The sequence below is a fragment of the Propithecus coquereli genome, unplaced genomic scaffold (genome assembly GCF_000956105.1).
Source record: "Propithecus coquereli isolate 6110/MARCELLA unplaced genomic scaffold, Pcoq_1.0 Scaffold142, whole genome shotgun sequence".
In the NCBI taxonomy this organism is placed as follows: domain Eukaryota; kingdom Metazoa; phylum Chordata; class Mammalia; order Primates; family Indriidae; genus Propithecus; species Propithecus coquereli.
This window is the reverse complement of record NW_012138525.1, coordinates 5,792,274-5,813,350: the sequence shown is the minus strand read 5'-3', so window position 1 is coordinate 5,813,350 and position 21,077 is coordinate 5,792,274. Positions and strand designations below refer to the sequence as shown.

The window sequence follows — 21,077 nt, the reverse complement described above, 5'->3', positions numbered from 1 at the left end:
TGAAATAGAATGTTGAACCAGTTTTAACATATTTGGAGCAATGGTCTCTTTGTTGAAAAATATTTCCATGTATCAAGAAATGTTATTCTCTCGAGGCAAGGGAACAAGACACCAATGTCCTCATAATGAAAATTTAGAGGAACTGTTTTTTCCCCTCCATGGAGACAACATCCAGATTTGAACTACTTTACCAGAATTGAGTGGAGGTCAGTTCATGATCAGTCAGATACAAGTGCCACATACAAGATACTCAGAGCACGGTAAAGGGAAATTTCCCAAACAACCCACTTCTTCAGGTATTTTGCCAGGATTTGTGATCTTCCTGACTTTTGATCTGTGGTTCGAGTCCCATTTATCCCTTACATCTTGCAAATGACTTAAGATCAATAAGCAGGGACTTTATTTTCACCTTGTAATTTTAGTTTACTTTGCATATATGGTTATAACCCCTTTGTCAATCCTATGTTGTATATTTTTGCTTTTTGCCTTTCTTGTAGAGGTTTTACCTATTTTGTTGATATTTTATAAAAATTAGCTCTTGGTTTAGTTATTTCTATAGGTTTGATATTGAGCTTTATTTTGTTTATTAACATATCTATGTCTAATTTTATCTATTAATCTATTTCACCTATTTTTCCTCCAATTTTCCTAGCTTTTTGAATTGAACATTTAGTTCAGTTATATTAGTTCTTTTTTAATTATAAATGAGTTTAAAACCATGAATTTTCTTCTTCTTTTTTTTTTTTTTGAGACAGAGTCTCACTCTTTTGCCCTGGCTAGAGTGCCGTGGCGTCAGCCTAGCTCACAGCAACCTCAAACTCCTGGGCTCAAGCGATCCTACTGCCTCAGCCTCCCGAGTAGCTGGGACTACAGGCATGTGCCACCATGCCCAGCTAATTTTTTCTCTATATATTTTTAGTTGTCCAGATAATTTCTTTCTATTTTTTTTAGTAGAGACGGGGTCTCGCTCTTGCTCAGGCTGGTCTCGAACTCCTGAGCTCAAACAATCTGCCCGCCTCGGCCTCCCAGAGTGCTAGGATTACAGGCGTGAGTTACCGCGCCCGGCCTTATGAATTTTCTTCTTGATATGGTTTTGGCCTCATCACATAATTTAATAAATAGTGTTCTAATTATTTGTGGTTTGTAAATAGTCCATAATGTTGGATTTTATTTACTCTTTTTCCCAAGCATTATTGGAATATTCAAACTTTCCAAGGAATTGGAATTGTAAGTTAGCATTGTTTTAAGTTTCTCATTATTCTTTTATGCAACAAATATTTTGGCGGTGTTTTCCTCCATGTCAGGAATCATACCAGACACAGGGGTTAATAGAGTAAGTGCAACCAGCATAGTCACTCTGCTCATAGGATTCACATTTGCTTGAGTGAGACACAAATGTAATCACGCAATCAGTTACAATCCTAATGTATATTATGGAAGGAAATCTCACAAGACTTCTAAACTTCACTACAAGTGAAGTTGCCTGTTACATTTAGTAAACTTGCCTTAATCTTAAGGTCCTTACCTCTTTTCTTCACTGTGAGTGGTTTTAGTATCTGTTTGACTCCAGGACAGCTGATCATTTATTTTCTGTATGTAGTTCTGATGATTTCTTCCCGTAAACTCTAAAATCTAAAGGGCTCTCAATTCATATGAGGTTTGCAGTTTACGGTTCTACTTGTCATAAAAGTTTAAAATGTGTAAGTAAATGCTGTTATTTTCTGAGTAAACAGACCCTGTATTTAAAAAATTAAATCTTGGAAGAATTTTTATGAGCATAATATATGCTTATTCATTTAAAAATCACTAAGTACTGAAAGGCTTAATGAAACAACAGACACTCAGCACTCTGTCTCTGCACACCCCATCCATTCCCCAGAGGCAACCACTTCCAGTTATTTAGCAGCTTCTTCTCGTAGTAGCTTCTTAGTTTCTGCCACCTTTTCACCAATGTGTGCTTTTTTTTTTTTTTTTTGAGACAGCGTCTTGCTCTGTTGCCTGAGCCAGAGTGCAGTGGCGTCTTCATAGCTCACTGCAACCTCAAACTCCTGGGCTCAAGCAGTTCTCCTGCCTCTGCCTCCCAAATGACCGGGACTACAGGTGCACAACCATCATGCGCCCATAGAAAAATAGATTTTTCTATTTTTTGTAGAGACGGGGTCTCACTGTGTTGCTCAGACTGGTCTCAAACTCCTGACTTCCAGTGATCCTCCTGCCTGGGTCTCCCAAAGTGTTAGGATTATAGGTGTGAGCCACTGTGCCTGGCCACCAGTATGATTTTGCTACAATTTCTTGACCCATCCACTTTAGACAGCATCTTGTGACTTCTTCCTTTGATAGATGTTGGTTTCATTTTCCCGAACCATCTTACCTCATTCTTTAAAAACTCTCATCACTCTGGTTAAATCACTTTTGTTAAATGAGTATTCAGTATTGCAGTGATTAGAAATGAGTAAATATGCCTTACTGTATAGTCAAGTAGTAAATTACAAATAATGTGTCCTTTCTTGAATATTTTGTCATTTCCCTGGAATTTCTAATTACCTTTTTTAAAAAAATTTTTTACCCTATCTACCAGACATATATATATGTGTGTGTGTGTGCACATGCATATAATCCTAAAATTATTTTATTTTTTATATATAAGTATATATGTATAAGATATGGTAATGTAATAAATATATCTACCCACCCATGTGCCATCATACCAGGTTTTCTATCAAACCTTCCTTTTTTCTGGAGACATCTCTTCCAGGGCTCATCTGACATGGACTAGTTGTTCTTTTTTTTTAGCTTTTTACCCCAATTCCACCTACAGCTACAAAGGACCAGTTGTTCTTAAGGCCTGCTGCCCATGATTCATCCCAAAATCTCCCTTTTCTACTCCTCGATTGGATCCACCATTTCCTGTATTCCATGTTTTCCTGTTCCCAGTTTATTTCTTCATTTTGCTAGAGGAAGTTCTCAAGCAGTTTTCAAATACATCATGGGAAATATATGTTCTGAGCTTTTTCATGTCTTCTAGCAACCCATGTATTATTCTTGAGAAATTTGATGCTCTTCTGAATCTCATTTGTAGGCACAGAAGGGAGCAGAAGAGTGAAGTTAACCAGATCCAGTCCTCCTGAATGTGCGTGTGAGGGTGTGTTGGGAGTGGGGAACACAGATGACAGGCCGATCACCTCTGAGGTGCTGTCCATATAGGCCCTTGACAGGCTGGACAGATAGGCTGAGCATGGCAAGGGACACGGGCAGTCCCCAGCTGGAAAGAACTAGCAGCCTGGGCACCAGAAGCCAGCATGGCTCAGCTGTAGTTGTGTGAGAATGACATCTGGATTTGTCTGACTGCTGCCATTTCCAAAGAAGTCGAGGGGTTCTACGTTGAATTAATTTTCAAAAGAATGACCTCCTGAACAAGGGAGGTGCAGGACATGCTTAACTTAACAATGGGGTAGTTCACAATTAGGTAACTTGTTCTGATCTGAGTATATATTGTTTGTTTGGCCAATTTCTGATCCCTGAGTGTTCATTTCAAATGCCACCTCTCTATATAACTTTCCTTGACACTTCCCTTGCCCATGATTCATTTATTATTTGTCTGGGTTCTTGGTCTCTATTTGGTCACTTAACATATTGCTGTCATATGTCTCTGTCCTCTACCCAAGGTTATTTGGACAAGCTCCTTAATACTTGTGATTATGAACCTGAAATGGAGGCAGTAGTCCTGGCTCCATTTTTGCCACTGGGCTTTGTAAAGATCGGACAAGTTGTATATTACAGTGCTTTACAAACAGCAAGTGGAAGATGGCGGTTTTTCCTGTCTGTTTGTTAATGTTATGAATGACTACCTTCAAATTAGCAAACCAGTTAAGCAGCCATTGTCCCTAGCATCTGTGTAGCACCCCACCCTGATATGTCCTGAATTTCTCAGTGGAAAAAGAAAGGTTTGCTTTTATTCTCCAACTTCTTCAGCAGTGGAAACTTTCTTTCAGCTTATTCTTCTGCCTCTCCTCTCTGAAGTTCTTGTGCTGTCACTGCACACGTGCAGCAGGCTGTCTCATGGCTGTATCCTCTATGGTCCCCAAGGCTGAGGAGGGAGGACTCAGGCAGCTCCTGCCCAAAGTAGCCTGGGGCTCCCTGATGACCAGACATGACCTCAGTCTGGGATTTGCAGACCCAGGTCTCAGGAACTACACTGCTACCCCTGGTGCTGGGAAGTCCTTTTCCCACTTCTCACTGTTGTATAACGAGGTTGTTGAATGCCGGCCTACCTCAGTCTGATGAATGTGGTGGGTCTGTTGGTCCAGGTCCTTGCACACACCATTGGAGTTTCAACACCAAACTTGGCTAAGGATGCTCCAGGCCTACAGTTCCTCATTTGCATGCCTGAGCTTAGCCATTGACCTCCAATCCCAGAAACAGTGGTCCTGGCAGCTAGACTCAGGGAGCTCCCAGCATCAGTCACATGCTGTGCCAAGGCCAGCCCTGCCCCAGCTCCTTTCTCAAACCTGGTCTCTAAGCTACACTCCTTTCCTGAAAGCCATTGTATTCAAGGAGACTTGTTGGCGTTTTCTGGCATTGGTCTTTGACTTGAGACATACAGGATGACCACAGCATGAGTCCTTAACATCAGTTCTTAAAAACTAGGGTTCTGGTTTCTATTCCTTCTTTTCTAGAAGGCTTTATATGCACATTGAACCACCCTTTCCCTGGTGACCAGCTTTACACACCAGAGATCTCAGTCACAAAGTATCTTGCTTCTCTAATCTCTGGCTGTGCAAACGTGCTCATCCTGTATTTGCTTAACTAAGTCAGCCCTTCAATGACCCCTTCATATGGAAAAGAAGGTTGTCTTTTGATTAAAACACCACACCCAGTGTAACACAGTTGGACTGTGGGGACTCTGGAGGAGATAGCCTGGATTAGAGTGGTGGCCTGGCTGTGTGCATATGTACATGTGCATCGTGTGGAATTTCCTGGTGCCCTCAGCCATAGAGATGTTGAGGAGAGAGCCAGTAGCTATGGACTCAGGGAAAGAGACCTGGCGTAGCTGTGAAATTACACTGCAGGTGACCTTGAGTGATTTGCTTTTCTGTCTGAGCGCCTTGCTGTGGTAGGGTCTCTGCACCCATGGAGGTTGGTGCTATGCAGGGGATTCCGACGTCATATAGAAGAGTAGACTAGGCAGCTTTGGGGGATATCTTCCAAGATTCTATGAAAATGCCAAGATTGAGGCTATGAAACTTTCCATCTCTGCATGAAACAGCCGTTTAAAATCTTTAGTTGTGCCCAGATTTGGCGCACCTTAGACACACCATTTAGGACGTTTCCTTTCGGTCTTCATCCACACTTATCCTCTCTCTTCAGCTTCTTCTGGTTTATTCTTTTTCTCCCTCATAATCTATATTTTCTTCTCATTCCAGCTTTTGAATCGAAAAGACAAGACCACCTTTGAGAAATTGGACTATCTGATGTCTAAAGAAGATAATTACAAGCGGACTCGGGAATATATCCGAAGCCTGAAGATGGTTCCCAGTATTCCCTATCTAGGTAGGAGTTTGAATGGCTCATTAATTTTAAGAAACCTGCTCAGTGCCAAATAAGATGTCTGTATAGTTTCTAATTGAGAAATTTCCAGAAAGCAGCATGGGCCATGGATAAAGAGGCAATTGGTTGGCTCTTTGGACTAGAAGAGGCTGTTGATAGTTCCCAGGAATGGGAACCTGGATGAGGGTGAGAAACAAGGGATGTTTTGCTTTTTATACAAGTGACCTGTAAACCCCAGGGCTCCCCAAGCTGCAGCCCAGATGGGTCACAGTGACAGTGACAAGACTCCTACTGGTTCATCCACATCCTCCCAGACTGGGGGAACTCAAACCCTCTGTTCTGGTTCTCTGGGCATTATTGGTATATTTCATAAGATTCGTACAAACAAAATTATAGTAATGATTATTAATTTTTCTGGTTAGAAAATAATGCATGTTCATTGTAAGGAACTTGGAGGAGAAGAAAGTTAATATCATTTACTATCCCACCTAAAGATATTTTGCTGCGTATCTTATCATTCATTTGGGTGTATATAGAAAATATATGTTTACTCCATCCTGAACACTCAATGTTGTTATCTACATTTCTATACGATGACTCAGCCTCATCAGATGGACCTGTCAAACTCGGATCTGCTCTTGAATATTGACCCATTTAAATTGTTTCTATGTTTTTGCTATAAAATGTCATGATGAACATCCTCATTACAAAAACTTTATACATATAGTTATGATTATTACTGTGTAATAAACTCCCAAAAGTATGATTACATCTTCAAACTTATGCAAAAACTTAGGCGTTTTCATGTATTTTTCAAAATGTTCTTCAGAGAGGTTGTATCAACTTATACTTTCATTGGAAGGGGTTGAAATTGCCTGTTTCTAACTACGTGCACAAATCCTGTGTGTTTTCATGGCTTTTTTTCTTTTTCTTTCTTTCATTTTTTTATCTGCCAATTTCATAGGCAAAAAATGCTTCTTGTAGTTTGGATTTCAGGGTTATGCTGATTTTATGAAAAAACTCTTTTAATCTTTTATGATCTAAAATAGTTTTAATAACAAGGAAAACTAAGGTTTTATAGAAATTACTCCTGATATTTGCAGGGGATATAGTGTAATTTTTGGGGGATATATCTTTAACAACTTTTAAAATTTCTACCATGAGCATTGTTTATTTAGATTTTCTAATTCTTTTACGGCTAACTTGGAAAATTTATTTTTTAGTAGAAAATCATCCATTTGATACAAGTTTTCAAAATTATTAGCATAGAGTTTTTTCCTTATTTAATTTTTTGGAGTATTATACAGTATTCTCTAATAAATTCGAACTTCTGTGTGTATATGGTTATATTTGTTTTCGTATTCCTTATGGCTTGTATTTTTGTGTTTTTTTTTAATTTTCCTTGCCAGAGTTTTGTCTATTGGTCTGTCCAAAGAATTTGGATTTTGGATTTTGTTTATCAGTCTTACTTTCTTTTTGCCTTTTAATTTACTATATTTTATCAATCTAGGATGTGCTTTTTCTTTCCACATTTGTACACCTCTGAAATTGGGATACATCTTTCAATTGATGATAAAGCATTGTGACATTGTTTAATGGGCAGTAATTTTTCTTAGTGATACATGAAAGGTATACCTTAGATGATATCTTAAGTATGAAATATGGAATTTCTGCTTTTTTCTTTTATAATTCCTCTCTTATTTTCTTAAAGTTTTATTATTTCTATTAACTACTGGAGTTGAATTATTGGTTCATTTATGTATATATAATTCTTTTCACTTTAATATGGAAAACAGTTAAGGCTATAAATTTTCCTCTATTTGCTGCTTTTGTTGCATCTTGCATGTTTTGATGTATAGTGTTCTCAGTGGTATTCCTTAAATGCACTGTGTAGTTTTAATTTTTTTTAATTCAAGTATTATTTAAGATAGTGGGTTTTTAATTTTCAAGGGCTTGGGATTTTTGTGTTTTTTTTTTAAAACAGCTTTATTGAAATATAATTAATACATAATACATTTAAAATATACAATTCAGTGTCTTTTAGTATATTTACAGAATTGTGCAACCATAACCACAGTCAATTTTAAAACATTTTTATAACCCCAAAAAGAAACCCTGTGCCCATTAGCAGTCATTCCATTTTCTCTCTAGCTATCCCCCTCTCCCACTCTCAGCCCCAGGCAACCACTAATCTATTTTCCATCTCAATAGATTTGCCTATTCTAGAAATTTCATATAAATTGAAACATACAATATACTGTCTTTATGACTGGCTTCTTTCTCATAGCATCATGTTTTCAAGATTCATCCATGTTGGAGCATGATCAGTACTTCATTCCTTCTTATTGCCAAATAATATTTCATTGTATAGATATACCACATTTTATTTATCCATTTTATTTGATGGACATTTGAGTTGTTTCCCCTTTTTGGCTATTATGAATAACACTGCTATGAATGGCTTGGGTTTTTAAAAATGTAGTCTTCTCTAATTTTTGAGATTTGTCTTCTGGCTTAATATAAGATCAGTGTTTCATGGGTGCTGGAAAAGAAGGTATAATCTCTCAAATTACTCTTATAATTGCATTATAATATTCAAATTATTAATTTTTGACAACTAAGTTTATTAAGGACAGAGATGTATGTTAGAATCCCCTTGAATTTCTAGTAGTTTCTGCCTTGCATATTTTGTTTATAGAAGTTTATAACAGTTTTAGATTCATTATGAAATATCTCATATAAAATTGGTTCCATTTGTTATTTGCTTTTACTTCTTTGATATTGTATGACATCTATTTTACTTTTTTCATTTTATATTTATTTTATTTTGCATTTGCATCTTATTTGCTAAATGAAGTCTTCTTTAAAAATCGATTCATAATATTTTACATACATATGTGATATTTTGTCACATGCATAGAATGTATAATGATCAAGTCAGGGCATTTGGGGTATCCATCACCTTGGGTATTTATCATTTCTGTGTACTGGGAACATTCCAAGTCCTCTCTTCTAGCAACTCTGAAATATACAATAAATTATTATTAACTGTAGTCAGTCACCCTACTCTGCTATTGAACATTAGAACTTATACCTTCTATCTAACTGTATGTTTGTACCTATCAGCCAACCTCTCTTCATCCCCCCCTCCCCAACTCCCCTCACACATACACACCCTTCCCAGCCTCTGGTATCTATCATTCTGTTCTCTACTTCATGAGATAAACTTTTTTAGCTCCCACATATGAGTGAAAACTTGTGATATTTGTCTTTCAGTGCCTAGCTTATTTCACTCAACATAATGACTTCCAGTTCCATCCATGTTGCTGCAAATGTGACATGATTTCATTCTTTTTTATGGCCAAATACTCTATTTAAATGTGTATATACACCACATTTTCTTTATCCATTCTTCCATTTATGGACACTTAGGTTGATTCCATATCTTTGCTATTGTGAATAATGCTACAGTAAACATGGGAGTGTAGGGCAGGCGCGGTGGCTCACGCCTGTAATCCTAGCTCTCTGGGAGGCCGAGGCGGGCAGATTGTTTGAGCTCAGGAGTTCGAGACCAGCCTGAGCAAGAGCGAGACCCCGTCTCTACTAAAATTAGAAAGAAATTAATCGGACAACTAAAAATATATAGAAAAAAAATTAGCCGGGCATGGTGGCGCATGCCTGTAGTCCCAGCTACTCGGGAGGCTGAGGCAGGAGGATCGCTTGAGCCCAGGAGTTTGAGGTTGCTGTGAGCTAGGCTGACGCCACGGCACTCACTCTAGCCCGGGCAACAGAGTGAGACTCTGTCTCAAAAAAAAAAAAAAACATGGGAGTGTAGATACCCCTTTGATACATTGATTCCTTTTCCATTGGATAAGTACCCAGTAGTGGGATTCCTGGATTGTACGGTAGTTTTATTTTTAGTTTTTTGAAAAATGACCACACTGTTTTCCACGGTGGCTGCACTAATTTGTATTTCCATCCGCAGGGTACAAGCTCCCCTTTCACTGCATCCTCAACAGGATTTGGTGTTTTTTGTCTTTTTAATAATAGCCATTCTAACTGGGTTAACATGATATCTCGTTGTGGTTTTGAGTTATTTGCATTTTCTTTATAAATCTTTGACTATATTTTAGATTTTAGTATTTTAAGTTGCTTTGATTTACACGTGAACCTTGTAAACAGCATTTAGTTGGACCCAATATGAGAGACCTTGCCTTTTAATAGGGGAATATAACTCTTTCACATTTGCTTAGTCTTATGCCATATAATTGAGTTGAATATCATTATATTCTTTCCTTTTTCATGCTTTCGTATCCTTTCCTTGCTCTCTTCTGGCTTCCTGTAAACTACAACGTTTTTCTGCTTGGTCATTGGCAAATCTCCATCTCCGGTCTACAGACGGAGGGGCATGTTGATATGCACAGCTCCGGAGTCTGTTCCCACTTTGTCTGAGGCTAATCAGTTCAGAGATGGGATTGATGGTATTAGGGTAGGGGTAGCCTAGTGCAGTCCACTGGTTCAACTAGCAGAGGTGCTCCAGATCGTCAAGGATGGCCTCTTTTCCCTAAAAAGGATGATCATGAGAGCTGTCCTATATTGTCTGCTTTCTCTGTGCCTCGCACTTTGCTAGGCATTTGAATTCACCATCTCATAGAACGCTCACAATAGCCCAGTGAATAGCAGGCACTGAGAGATTGCCTAAGGTCACATAACTGCAAAGTGACAAAGCCAAGACTGGGCCCAGATGGTCTGGCTATAAGCCCTAAGCTCCTGACACTGCCCTCTCCTGACTTCCTGCCCCCACTGTTCGGGTCATTACTTTCCTGACCCCCCCTTACAGTTGCCACCTGTATGTCATCTGCCATTTATGGCTTGTGAGTGGCCTCCATCAGGCACTGTTGTGAAGGGGATGAATTGTCTCCACTCTTTCTCGTGACGCTCTCTGTTGTTGGACCACAAAGCAGTGCTGTCTTGGGCTTCCAAGGTCATTGGTCAGCCTGTGCCATCCCTCTTTGGGCCCTTGCCACTCAGAGTCTTAAAGCAGCCCTCTTTGTCCTTGATCACCTCGTCTCAGCTGCCTCTTCTGGCAGGTGCTTCCCAAGAGGCTCCGTGTAGCCTTCCATCTTCCTGCATTTTTCCTGCTTCTGACTCTAACTAAGAAGGCCCGACTTAAATGTCATGTTCCTACCCCTTCAGCCTTATTATTTTTCTCCATCCTGACATGTACAAGTCAGAGAGAGAATAGGAGGTGACTATCCCCTACTCCCAGTTCTCAGAAGCTGTGTGAGGGTTTGGCATTCATTAAGCGCTTTAGTTTGCATAAAAAGAAAGAAGCAAGAGCTCCTTCTGAGCTCGGTGGGGTATCTGTCCCCGAGGACAGCTAGGGGCTCTGCCTGCACCTCTGACTGCCTTGGACAGACCCTGCCCAAATCCAGGTTGTGGTTTCAATACTGGATTTCCCTTGAAAACCCAACCTGTCCTGGGGTTGGATTTGTTTATCTAAAGAGGAATAGTTACATAATTCCTGGAAAGTACAATATAGGAAAAAATGTCTGAAACCATTTGTTTTTTCCCTGGCAAAGTCCTCACTGTAGATCTTTTCCTTTCAGGGGTGGGAGGGGGTTATTTTCTGGGAGGAACTCTAATAGCAAATATGGGTTTTATTTTTGTAATGATTCCTTTAACCCTCTGGAGGGTTCTATACTATCTGGCTTCCTGTGACTATTCATGTGTATGTCTCTTCATTTTATGTAAAGATGCCCTCATGTACTAGCAGTTTTTACTAACCTTGTGGGTGTGTATTCCCGCTCCTTTTAATGCAAATTTTAGAGCCAGTTGGCTGCATTCTGGCGTACTGAGTACCTCATGAAACATAATTTTAAAAACACTGAGGGAAAAACTTACTACATTTAAAAAATAAGACTTTCTTTGAAACAAAGAGTTTCTTCCACATTACTTCAAAGTGTGAAAATAGTGTTGAGAAATAGGTCAATTATTTGCATCTAATTTTATCTGATAACAACCCCTCATAAATCCCTAGTTTAGACTGAAATGATAACAAAATCAAAGCACTTTGAAGAATGGCTATACCACGTATTTCTAAATAGCTGTATCGATTTAGGGGGTGCTTTGTTTTCACTACTTATTATTTCCTGAAGGAAGTAAAATTAGAAGTGTGATGGATTTTCAATGGTTTAGAGCTGATTCTAAAAGTAACCATAGCAGTGTGGAAATTGTGATCTCTCAAGGAACAAAAGTTAGGCATTCTGACAGTTCTGGATAGTAAGAAAACATTTAGACACTCTTAGTAAATTTACCCAGACCTCTAATATGTGAAATAAATTTCTAGAACCTAAGCTATTCCTTCAAACAAGCAAACCCTTCCATTTTTTTTTTTAAGTTAGCCTTTATTTTCAAATATAAATCCTAAAGTTTAAGATAAAGGCAGGTTATTTCCGAGTACAAAATAGACAGGGTAGTCCGGGCGCAGTGGCTCACGCCTGTAATCCTAGCACTCTGGGAGGCTGAGGCGGGCGGATCATTCAAGGTCAGGAGTTCGAGACCAGCCTGAGCAAGAGCGAGACCCCATCTCTACTAAAAATAGAAAGAAATTATCTGGACAACTAAAAATATATATATAGAAAAAATTAGCCGGGCATGGTGGCGCATGCCTATAGTCCCAGCAGGAGGCTGAGGCAGGAGGATTGCTTGAGCTCAGGAGTTTGAGGTTGCTGTGAGCTAGGCTGATGCCACGGCACTCTAGCCAGGGCAACAGAGCCAGACTCTGTCTCAAAAAAAAAAAAATAAACAGGATAAATTGTTGAATATCTAAAAGGACTTTCAAAAAGAAGTGGTCATTGGTTTAAAAAAAAAGTGCTTCCTCTGGTGCCCCAGAGCCTCCCAGAATAGCAGGGTGAGCAAGGGGCTCACGCACTGAGCTGAGGGCAGCATGCTCCAGGCCCCGCTACTGCTACCAGCTGGGTGCGTCGTCACTGTGGGTTACTGAGTGTCAGGAGGTACTTTCGTGGCTCAGTCAGACACCGTCCCTGCTCTGGTGGAGCTCAGAGTCGAGTGAGTGGCCTGATCACCAGCACTGACCAAGAAACTCCGAGCTGAGTATTACGAAGGGAAAGGCAGAGGAGCAAGTAAGGGAGGCCCAGCCAGCCTGGCGTCCTGGGAAGGGTTTTCTGGAGGGCAGTAGAGCCAATAGAGGATGAATAAACTGGGTGAAGAGGTAGGGAGGTGAGCATCCCAGACGAAGATGACATCTTGTGTAAGAACCCTGAAGTGGGGAAAAACATGTTTGTTGGAAAAACTGGCTGCAGAGGAGCAAATGAGGGGGAGGGTATCACGTGAAGCAGCTGCAGTGGAAGGGAGGGGTGAGATCACTTAGGGCCCAGACGCGGGGAGCAGGGTGCAGGCTCTGACCTACTTAGGAGCAATAGGGAGCCATGGCAGGGTTTTAAGCAGGGGTGCTGGGTTAGATTTGCATTTAACACACATCAGTGTGGGTACAGCACGGTGAGTGGCTTCGAGGAGGTCAGGCTGGAAGAGGGAAGGCCAGTAGGGAATCCTGTAGAAGCCTGTGATGAGTCACTGTATTTCAGAAATTGCTAAAGGGCAGGGACGGCCCTTTGAAAGCAGTTCATTTTAGAGCAAAGCCTCAGAAAGCCCTAAAACAGTTGTCAGTGAGCATATCCATCATACCTGATGGAGACACATGGCGTGTCCCTGCACTTTGGCTTTCAGAGTCAGTATGTGCTTTGAGCCTGGGTCACCTTCAAGCGGAGAGGAAAGAGCAAGCTGAGGAGGAACAGAGCTCAGGGGTGCCGACAGGGCTTCTGTGTCCCAAGTCACGAATCTGAGTGGTGGCTGTTGCCCCGTTGATGGGGGGCTGCCACCCAGGACCAAAGTCCAGTAGCTCCCGTGCCAGGGTTAGCAACAGTGTTATCTGGCTATCCCCAAGTTGGCCAGCATTTAGGGTGATCCTTTCCTTTAATGCCCAACTGAAAAAATTCCATTCCATGTGCAGGAAATCCAGCTTTTTTTTTTTTTTTTTTCAGTTCCCCACCCCACGTGTTTCCAAGGCTCCCCAGGCAACACTCACTTGTTCCACAGATCCATCCTGGTTGTTGCCTGGTGCCTCAGCTGGCTGCCCGGCCCCAGACCTCTGAGTCCTCATGCTGGTCCTCTCCTGCCTTTCCCAGCCAGGCCTTCCAGCTGGAGCTGTGTGGAGCCAGGCTCCTCCTTCCTTAGCTGGATAAGGGGGTATCCGTCCACAAAGAAAAGCTTCAGCTTGGATTCTGGTGTTTCTGCCCCTGGAGCCGTGGGCCATGCTCCTTTCTTATCTCTGCCCTGATGGGCACATGCTGCAGGTGCCAATCTGCTGCCCTTCATCTCCCTCCCCAGCCCAGGAGAGCCTTTGAGCAAGTCTCCCCTTCCCTAAATTGGGGTGCTCATCCCTCTGGGATCCAGTAAGCAAGGAAAAGATTCCCTCTGATCCCAGTCTCAAACGTGCTTCCCAGTGAATGTTCTCAAAGATACTGTCTCATCCAAAATAAAGGAAACCATTTCCATTATTTTGAAGAGTGGTGAGTTATATATTGTTTCAAATATCCCCCCTTCCAGAAGGGAAGAGATTGCCTTTACTTTTGCAATCTCAGGATTTGTTACCTTAGAATTCACATTTTTCTGGGACTTCATAGTCTTGCTCAGTTCTTACAAAAGGCCAGTGGATGTTATTAAAACCCCCATTTTATGAATGAGAAAAACCACAGCTTGCCTCATGACTTACCCAACATCATATGCCAGGCGGATACCAAGTTTAACTCAGGATCTCATGCTGAAGGATTGGGGTTCCACCCAGCCTTGACTTATGCATCTTCCGTTTAATATCTCTGTCTCCATGGAGATAAACAGTGGGAAGAAAACATGTTGGAGTCAAGAAAGAGGGGGAAAGGTTTGTTTCCTGCATGCTTTGTTGCCCAGAGTGGAAGCACCTTGTCCCTTCTGGGGCACAGGGACGGACCTCAGTCAGCTTTTCTCTGGGTCAAGAAGTTTTGTCTGACTTCCCAAAAGGAGGTAGGAGCATAATCCCATTTCGTGCAAAACGAAATGTGTTTTCATAGTAGGAATCATATACTCATTAGGATGACTGTTTCTCTTTGACTTCGTTTAGTCTTTAGATTTCTAATTAGAAACTAACAATAATCATAATTACAAGAATTCATGTTTATTCTCTTACCATGTGACAGGTACTGCACTGAACACTTTACATGTAGTGTCTCACTTAATCCTCCCAACACTCCTTCCTCTGAAGGAAGCACCATTTTTAACTGATTTCATAGCTGCAAAATATAAACAGGATTCCTATTAAAGGTCACACGCTAGTAAGCTGTGAGACCAGTGCTCAAACCCAAGTCTGACCCAGTGCCCCAACCATAAACCCCAGAATATGCCCTATGTTTTCTATAACAGGTCTTCACCCTCTGGGGGAAACCAAGAGAGTAATCTGAGAAGAGACAGTGTCTCCAGGGACTCTCCTATGTGGAGCAGGGGGACTACCTGCTGGGAGGTCCTGGAGAAGCATCTGACTCGTGGGTGCAGCCAGAGTGGACGGAGTGGACCTTAGTCCACTGACCATTCTGACTGTCCCCTCATGGCTGGGCTGGCCCTAAAGAAGAAAAAGGTTAGAGCGGAGGAAGGGTTAGTGAATTTCTCCATCCTCAGGACAAACCTGGGGCCATTGGGACATCTCCTTGCATTGTTTCAGAGAGGGAGAGTTAGGACAATGGCCCTGAGAACTTAAAAGATTTCATGTAGTAGATGCCTCTGAGATGGCCCCTAGTGATCTGTGTTCCCTGGTATTCATGTCCTTGTGTAATCCCTTCCCCTTAAGTGTGGGCATAACATAGTGATTTCCTTCTAACAAATAGAATATGACAGAAATAACAGGACATCATTTCCAAGATCAGATTATGAAAAGACTGCCTTCTGTGTTGAGTGCTTGCTCTTTCTTACTCTCTCTGGGATCACTCATACTGGAGGAATCAGCTGCCATGTGTTTGGCAGTCCCTATGGAGAGGTGCATATGGCAAGGGACTGAGGCCTGCCAACAGCCACATGAGGGAGCTTGGAGGCAGATTCTCCCTAAAAGGTGAGCCTTCTGATGAGACTGCAGCCCCAGCCAACAGCTTGACTGCAGCCTCCTGAGAGACTTGAGCCAGAGACGCCCAGCTAAGATCCACCCAGATTCCTGATCCACAGAAACTACAAGATAATAAATGCTTATTGTTGTAAGCTGCTAAGTTTTGGGGTAATTTGTCACACAGCAATGGATAACTAGTATATTGCACAACTGTTATCGCTACCCCACATTTATTACTTTGTTGCCCAATCTGTATCAAAGTCAACTGTAAAACTCGGCACACAGGACTGTTAAGATTGAGACCCTAAGGCAGCAGGAAATGCAAGGCCCTTCTCAAAAGCTAATTTTGGCTGGGGGGAGGGTCGTATTCTATAGGATAGAGGGGTGGTTGCTGCTTTGAAAGGTGATGAGTTCTTGCACTCTATAAGGAAGAAAGCTGCCTGGGGACGACTGATTACAGCCTGAGAGGGCCTGTAAGGTTGCCTCAGAAGGGCCGTGGTCCCTGACAGCTCATGCACACTGGGCTCTAGAGTGCTTCAGAGGCCCCAGGACGCCTGCTCAGGGGAAATGGGGAAATCTCCATTTTACGTGGCCACCCAGAGCAGCCTTCAGTGCCCATTCATTGTTTTGAAAACTTTAAAAAATTATCAGAGTAACACATTGCTTGTTGTAAAAATCATTCACCCTGTAAAGAAGTCTATAAAGTAAAAAGCGAACATGCCGTTCTTCCTCTTCTACTCCCCAGAGGCAGCCACCGTGAGCGGTGGGTGTGTGTGCTTCCAGACATCCTAATCCACACGCACAGACAGACTTGCCTGTGGGGGCCTGCGTATGATATTGTGATCTTTAACCAAAACGGCAACACTTTATACATGTTGTTTTGTACCTTACTTTTTCTTCCCACTTAAAATGTCATAGATATTGTTCAGGGGCAGCAAATCTAGAGCACCCACATTCTTTCTGGTAGCTCTGTGGCACCCACAGTGCACGGGCAACATGCTGGATATCTCTCTGGATGCCTGCGGATTTGTCGAGCCGTGTCCCAGCTGAGAAACGTTTAGGCTGTTTCTAGTTTTTCCCTTCCACGTACATAGGTTGAGTATCACTAATCCAAGAATCCAAGATCTGAAACACTCTAAGATCTGAAACATTCTGAGCACCAACGTGATGCTCAAAGGAAATGCTCATTGGAGCATTTTGGATTTTGGATCTTCAGATTAGGGATGTTCAACCAGTAAGCATAATATAATACAGATATTCCAAAATCTTAAAAAATCTGAAATCCATAATACTTCTGGTCCCAAGCATTTTGGATAAGGGATGCTCAGCCTGTATGTAGTGCAGTGAGGAGCACATGTTTACACATGTTTCTCTGCTCACCTGTCACAGTACTTCTGAAACATCAGATGCTAGAGTGGAATTGCTAGGCGAAGGCTTTTTGTGACTTTATGGTGCCTTCTACTGGGATGTCCTCTGAAAAGACTGTAGTTACACTTCTACCAACAGTATGACATGCCTGCTTTCTCTATTCCACCAACACTAGATATTACCAACCATTTTTGTTAATATTTATACTAAAATGATAGGTGAAAGATGGCATCTGTTGTTTTTTTTTTTTTTTTTTTTGAGACAGAGTCTCACTCTGTTGCCCTGGCTACAGTGAGTGCTGTGGCGTCAGCCTAGCTCACAGCAACCTCAAACTCCTGGGCTCAAGCGATCCTCCTGCCTCAGCCTCCTGACTAGCTGGGACTACAGGCATGTGCCACCATGCCCGGCTAATTTTTTCTATATATTTTTTGTTGTCCAGATAATTTCTTTCTATTTTTTTTTTTTTAGTAGAGATGGGGTCTTGCTCTTGCTCAGGCTGGTCTTGAACTCCTGAGCTCAAACAATCCGCCCGCCTCGGCCTCCCAGAGTGCTAGGATTACAGGCGTGAGCCACCGCACCCAGCCACATCTGTTTTTTAATATACACTTCTCTACCCATCAATACTCTTGAGTTCCGAGTTAGACAGCCAGGCCTTCGGGCCTCCCACCCAACTGATCAGCTTCCCCTGGCTCTGCTTCCTGAATATCTGTCCTTAATCCCTCTCCCTGTGTCCCCAGCACAGGCCCGCACTTCCCTGAGCAATGAGGAAAGGCTACCTTGCTGGGCTCCTGTGGAGAGGAAGCTGACCTATATCCCACACTTGCCTGGGGCTTGGTCAGCATTCCCGGCTTCAGGGAGGCTGTGTGCTGCTTCTAATCCTGTCCCCTTGTTGCGGTGACTAGGGCATAGGCCTCTGTCATCACGTGGCTCCAGCAGGGAATTCTAATTCCATCCCATTCCCTCTCATTAGCCATCCTTCCAGGCTCTGGGCCACTCCCAGCTCTGCTAAGGCTCAGGGCAAATATGGCCTGTCCGTCCTTGCCCAAGGAGCCCCCTCCTCCTGTTGTGAGGTGTCCCTCAGCTTCAGGACATGCTGCAGCAGTGGGGAAGGGAATGAAGCCCATGGAGCCAGATTTATCACAACCATCAGCCAGCAGGGCATGGGACAGGCAGATGGCCTGCCTGACTGGGAGGTGCCACATGTGGAAGTGCTTTGGGAAGTCTGCGCAGATGGGAGGGATTATCTGTGTCTGGGTTCCCTGTGTGGGCTGAGCTGGCCCAGGATTCCCTGGGTCAGGAGAGACAGGGATACTCGAATGTCTTATGGATGGTTGGCATCAAAGTGTCGTGTTCACAAGGGGCAGATTCCCAGACTAGGGCTGGGGTAGGCTTGGCTCTGGGGGCCTGAGAGAGACTTCAGTAAGCAAGCACAGGCCTGGAGGCATGGAGATGAGACATGAGCCGTTGGTAATATCTAGTGTTGGTGGAATAGAGAAAGCAGGCATGTCATACTCTGTTGGTGGAAGTATAACTACAGTCTTTTCAGAGGACATTCCAGCAGTAGGCACCATAAAGTCACAAAAAGCCTTTGCCTAGCAATTTCACGCTAGCGTCTGATGTTTCAGAAGTACTGTGACAAGTGAGCAGAGAAACATGTGTAAGGTGCTCCTCACTGCACTACATACAGGCTGAGCATCCCTTATCCAAAATGCTTGGGACCAGAAGTGTTATGGGTTTCACTACGGGAATCCCATTACTAGATGATGTGGACCAGGGCTTGGACCAGGTAGAGTTGGTCACAAGGTGACAGCAAGACTAGCCACAGATAGGACACTCTGAGTGCCAAAGGGTGGGGCTGTTGAGACCGTAGGTTGTAAGACAGTGGCTCTCTTATCCTGCGAGAGGAAGAGGAGAAAGGCAGGGCCCAGCAGCTGTAGCCCTGGCAAAGGGTTGGAAAGCCGAAGAAGCTGTGAAATAGTCTCCGTCGCTGCCCCTTGTTATTCTGTGCCCACTGCTCTGAGATAAATTGGGCAGACAGCCGGGGACTGGCTTCCTGACACCTGGGGACCTCCATCCATCCAACTGCTGCTGCACAAGCAGGCTAGCTGGCCACCTGCATATCCACTCCTGTGGGCGGGAGGCTCCATACCACCATGATTCTCAGATGTACACAGAGTGGTGATGAGGGAACAGTAGCCACAGTGGTTTTACTTCCTCCTTGGGTATTGTGATGTATGCCGTAGAGGCAGGAGCGCAGGAATCAGACCAGTTCACATTCTGAGTGCCTCAGGCTGCATGCTCTTGGGCAGATCCCTTACCTCTCTGGGCCTCAGTTTTCTGTTATGTTGAAGAGAAGGTAATGATAGAACCCACTTCATAAGGTTGTTGTGAGAATTTAAAGAGACATGCATGCTTCCTGGCCCGTGGAAGGCACCGTATGGATAGTAGATAGTGTTAGTGTTATCCAGATCAAAATACAGCTAGGAAGACCTTGTTGCCCCCTGTATCCGGAGAGACTATTGAGAAAGTCAGCGTACCCAGGAAGGGACCCATCTGGGCACAGCCAGGTATCATGTTTAGTGACTCACCTGGGCCTGGAAGGGTTGGATGTGCTTTCTGGGATAGTGAAGAGGTCAGCAGAGGAAGGGCTTGGGAATAGGACCCCATCTGGTGAGTAATGGGATGGAGTCCATCCAGCTGGCAAAATATGGTCCCTGGAGAGGATAGGGACCAGCAACAGCTGGAGTAGACTCTAGACACCTTTTTGGATATAGACCCAGCCTGTGACCCCTCCTTCTCTGGGAACCTAGGAACTTCTTCTGCCTTTCCCATGGCATTGTACCCCAGCAGCAGTGGCCATTCCACCTAGCTCTGCTCAAGGCCAGAGCCCATAGGATTGGAGTGGACACCCAGCCTGAGCTGGGCCCATCTGCCTGGAAGTTAGCATTAGAACGTAGAGGTGCTGTCACTCAGACCAGGAGGACATGAGCTCAGGAATGCCATCTGGTGCCCTGTGCCGGGACAAGTGGAGAGAATAGCCTGCAGATGGATGCACAGTGGAAGCAGAGAAAGAGACACTGTGAGGGAGGGAGAGGGAGAGGAGCTTAGAAAGTTGCTGCCTTGCTTCTTGAAGGCTTTCCAGGCAGCTTCTGGTTCCTGGCCCTCGTGAGGCCCAGCTGTGTCCCTGCCCGTGGACTCTGGGAGATACCTCGTGTCCTTATGTAACCAGCTTATTAAATGAGCTGGACTCAGTCAGGTGTAAGAAGAAATCAACCTCATTTTTTCCCCAGTGTCCATTCGAGCCTACTCTGTGGACTCTTTCTTTTCCTAGTCAAAGCTGAGAATTTAGCAGCCCCTTGGTCTTCCTGGTGTTAGGCATGAAACAGCCCAGTCTGTTCTAATAATCCGTCATTCCAGACAGTCCAGTGTGGTAATCGCAAGTCTGGACTCCTAAAGCCGACCGGCCTCAGAGGCCTGGAGTCGGGGAGGGTGTGAGGTCAGCTTCTTTGCCAGATCCCCACCAGTCCTGCGACCTCCCCCACTTGCCCACTGAGGTTTCTCGCCCTTCGGGTTAGAACAGGGGGAGGGTCAGGGAGGGGGCAGGGCCCATCCTCCAGGGCCAGTGGTAATCCAGAGGCCCCGAGCTCTTTTCCCCTCTTTGCTGCTGCTACTTCAGAATTTCCCTTCTGAGCCCATCTGACTCAGCTCCCTTGATGGGGCAATGCCTCTCCTCCAGCTGGCCACCTACCGCTCCTTCCCTGTCCTCCACCCCTACTCTCCATGCAGCCCCTGGCCCTAGGGAGCCTGAATCTGTACCCCCTCGGCTCCTCAGTGGGCTGGCCATGTGCATCCCGCACGGCCCTCCTCCTGCTCTCGTGCGTCTGGCCCTGAGTCAGACAGGACTGCTTTAGCTCGCCTGTGCCAGGCTCTGGGAATTGTCCCCTGAAGTCCCTCTCGCTTGATTTAGGATGAGGGGACACCCTCCCTCCCTGTGGTGGTGGGGGACATATCACAA

General features: G+C 43.7%; 1 protein-coding gene across 3 annotated transcripts in view; it reads left to right on the top strand.

The window, feature by feature from the left end:
- RALGPS1 (Ral GEF with PH domain and SH3 binding motif 1) overlaps nt 1–21,077 on the top strand; it is a 305,604-nt gene that overhangs the window by 161,630 nt on the left and 122,897 nt on the right. For all 3 annotated transcript variants that reach the window (XM_012639803.1, XM_012639805.1, XM_012639802.1), the window contains exon 8: nt 5,424–5,550. In XM_012639803.1, coding sequence (XP_012495257.1) covers nt 5,424–5,550 — 127 coding nt within the window. The remainder of the gene's footprint in view (nt 1–5,423; nt 5,551–21,077) is intronic.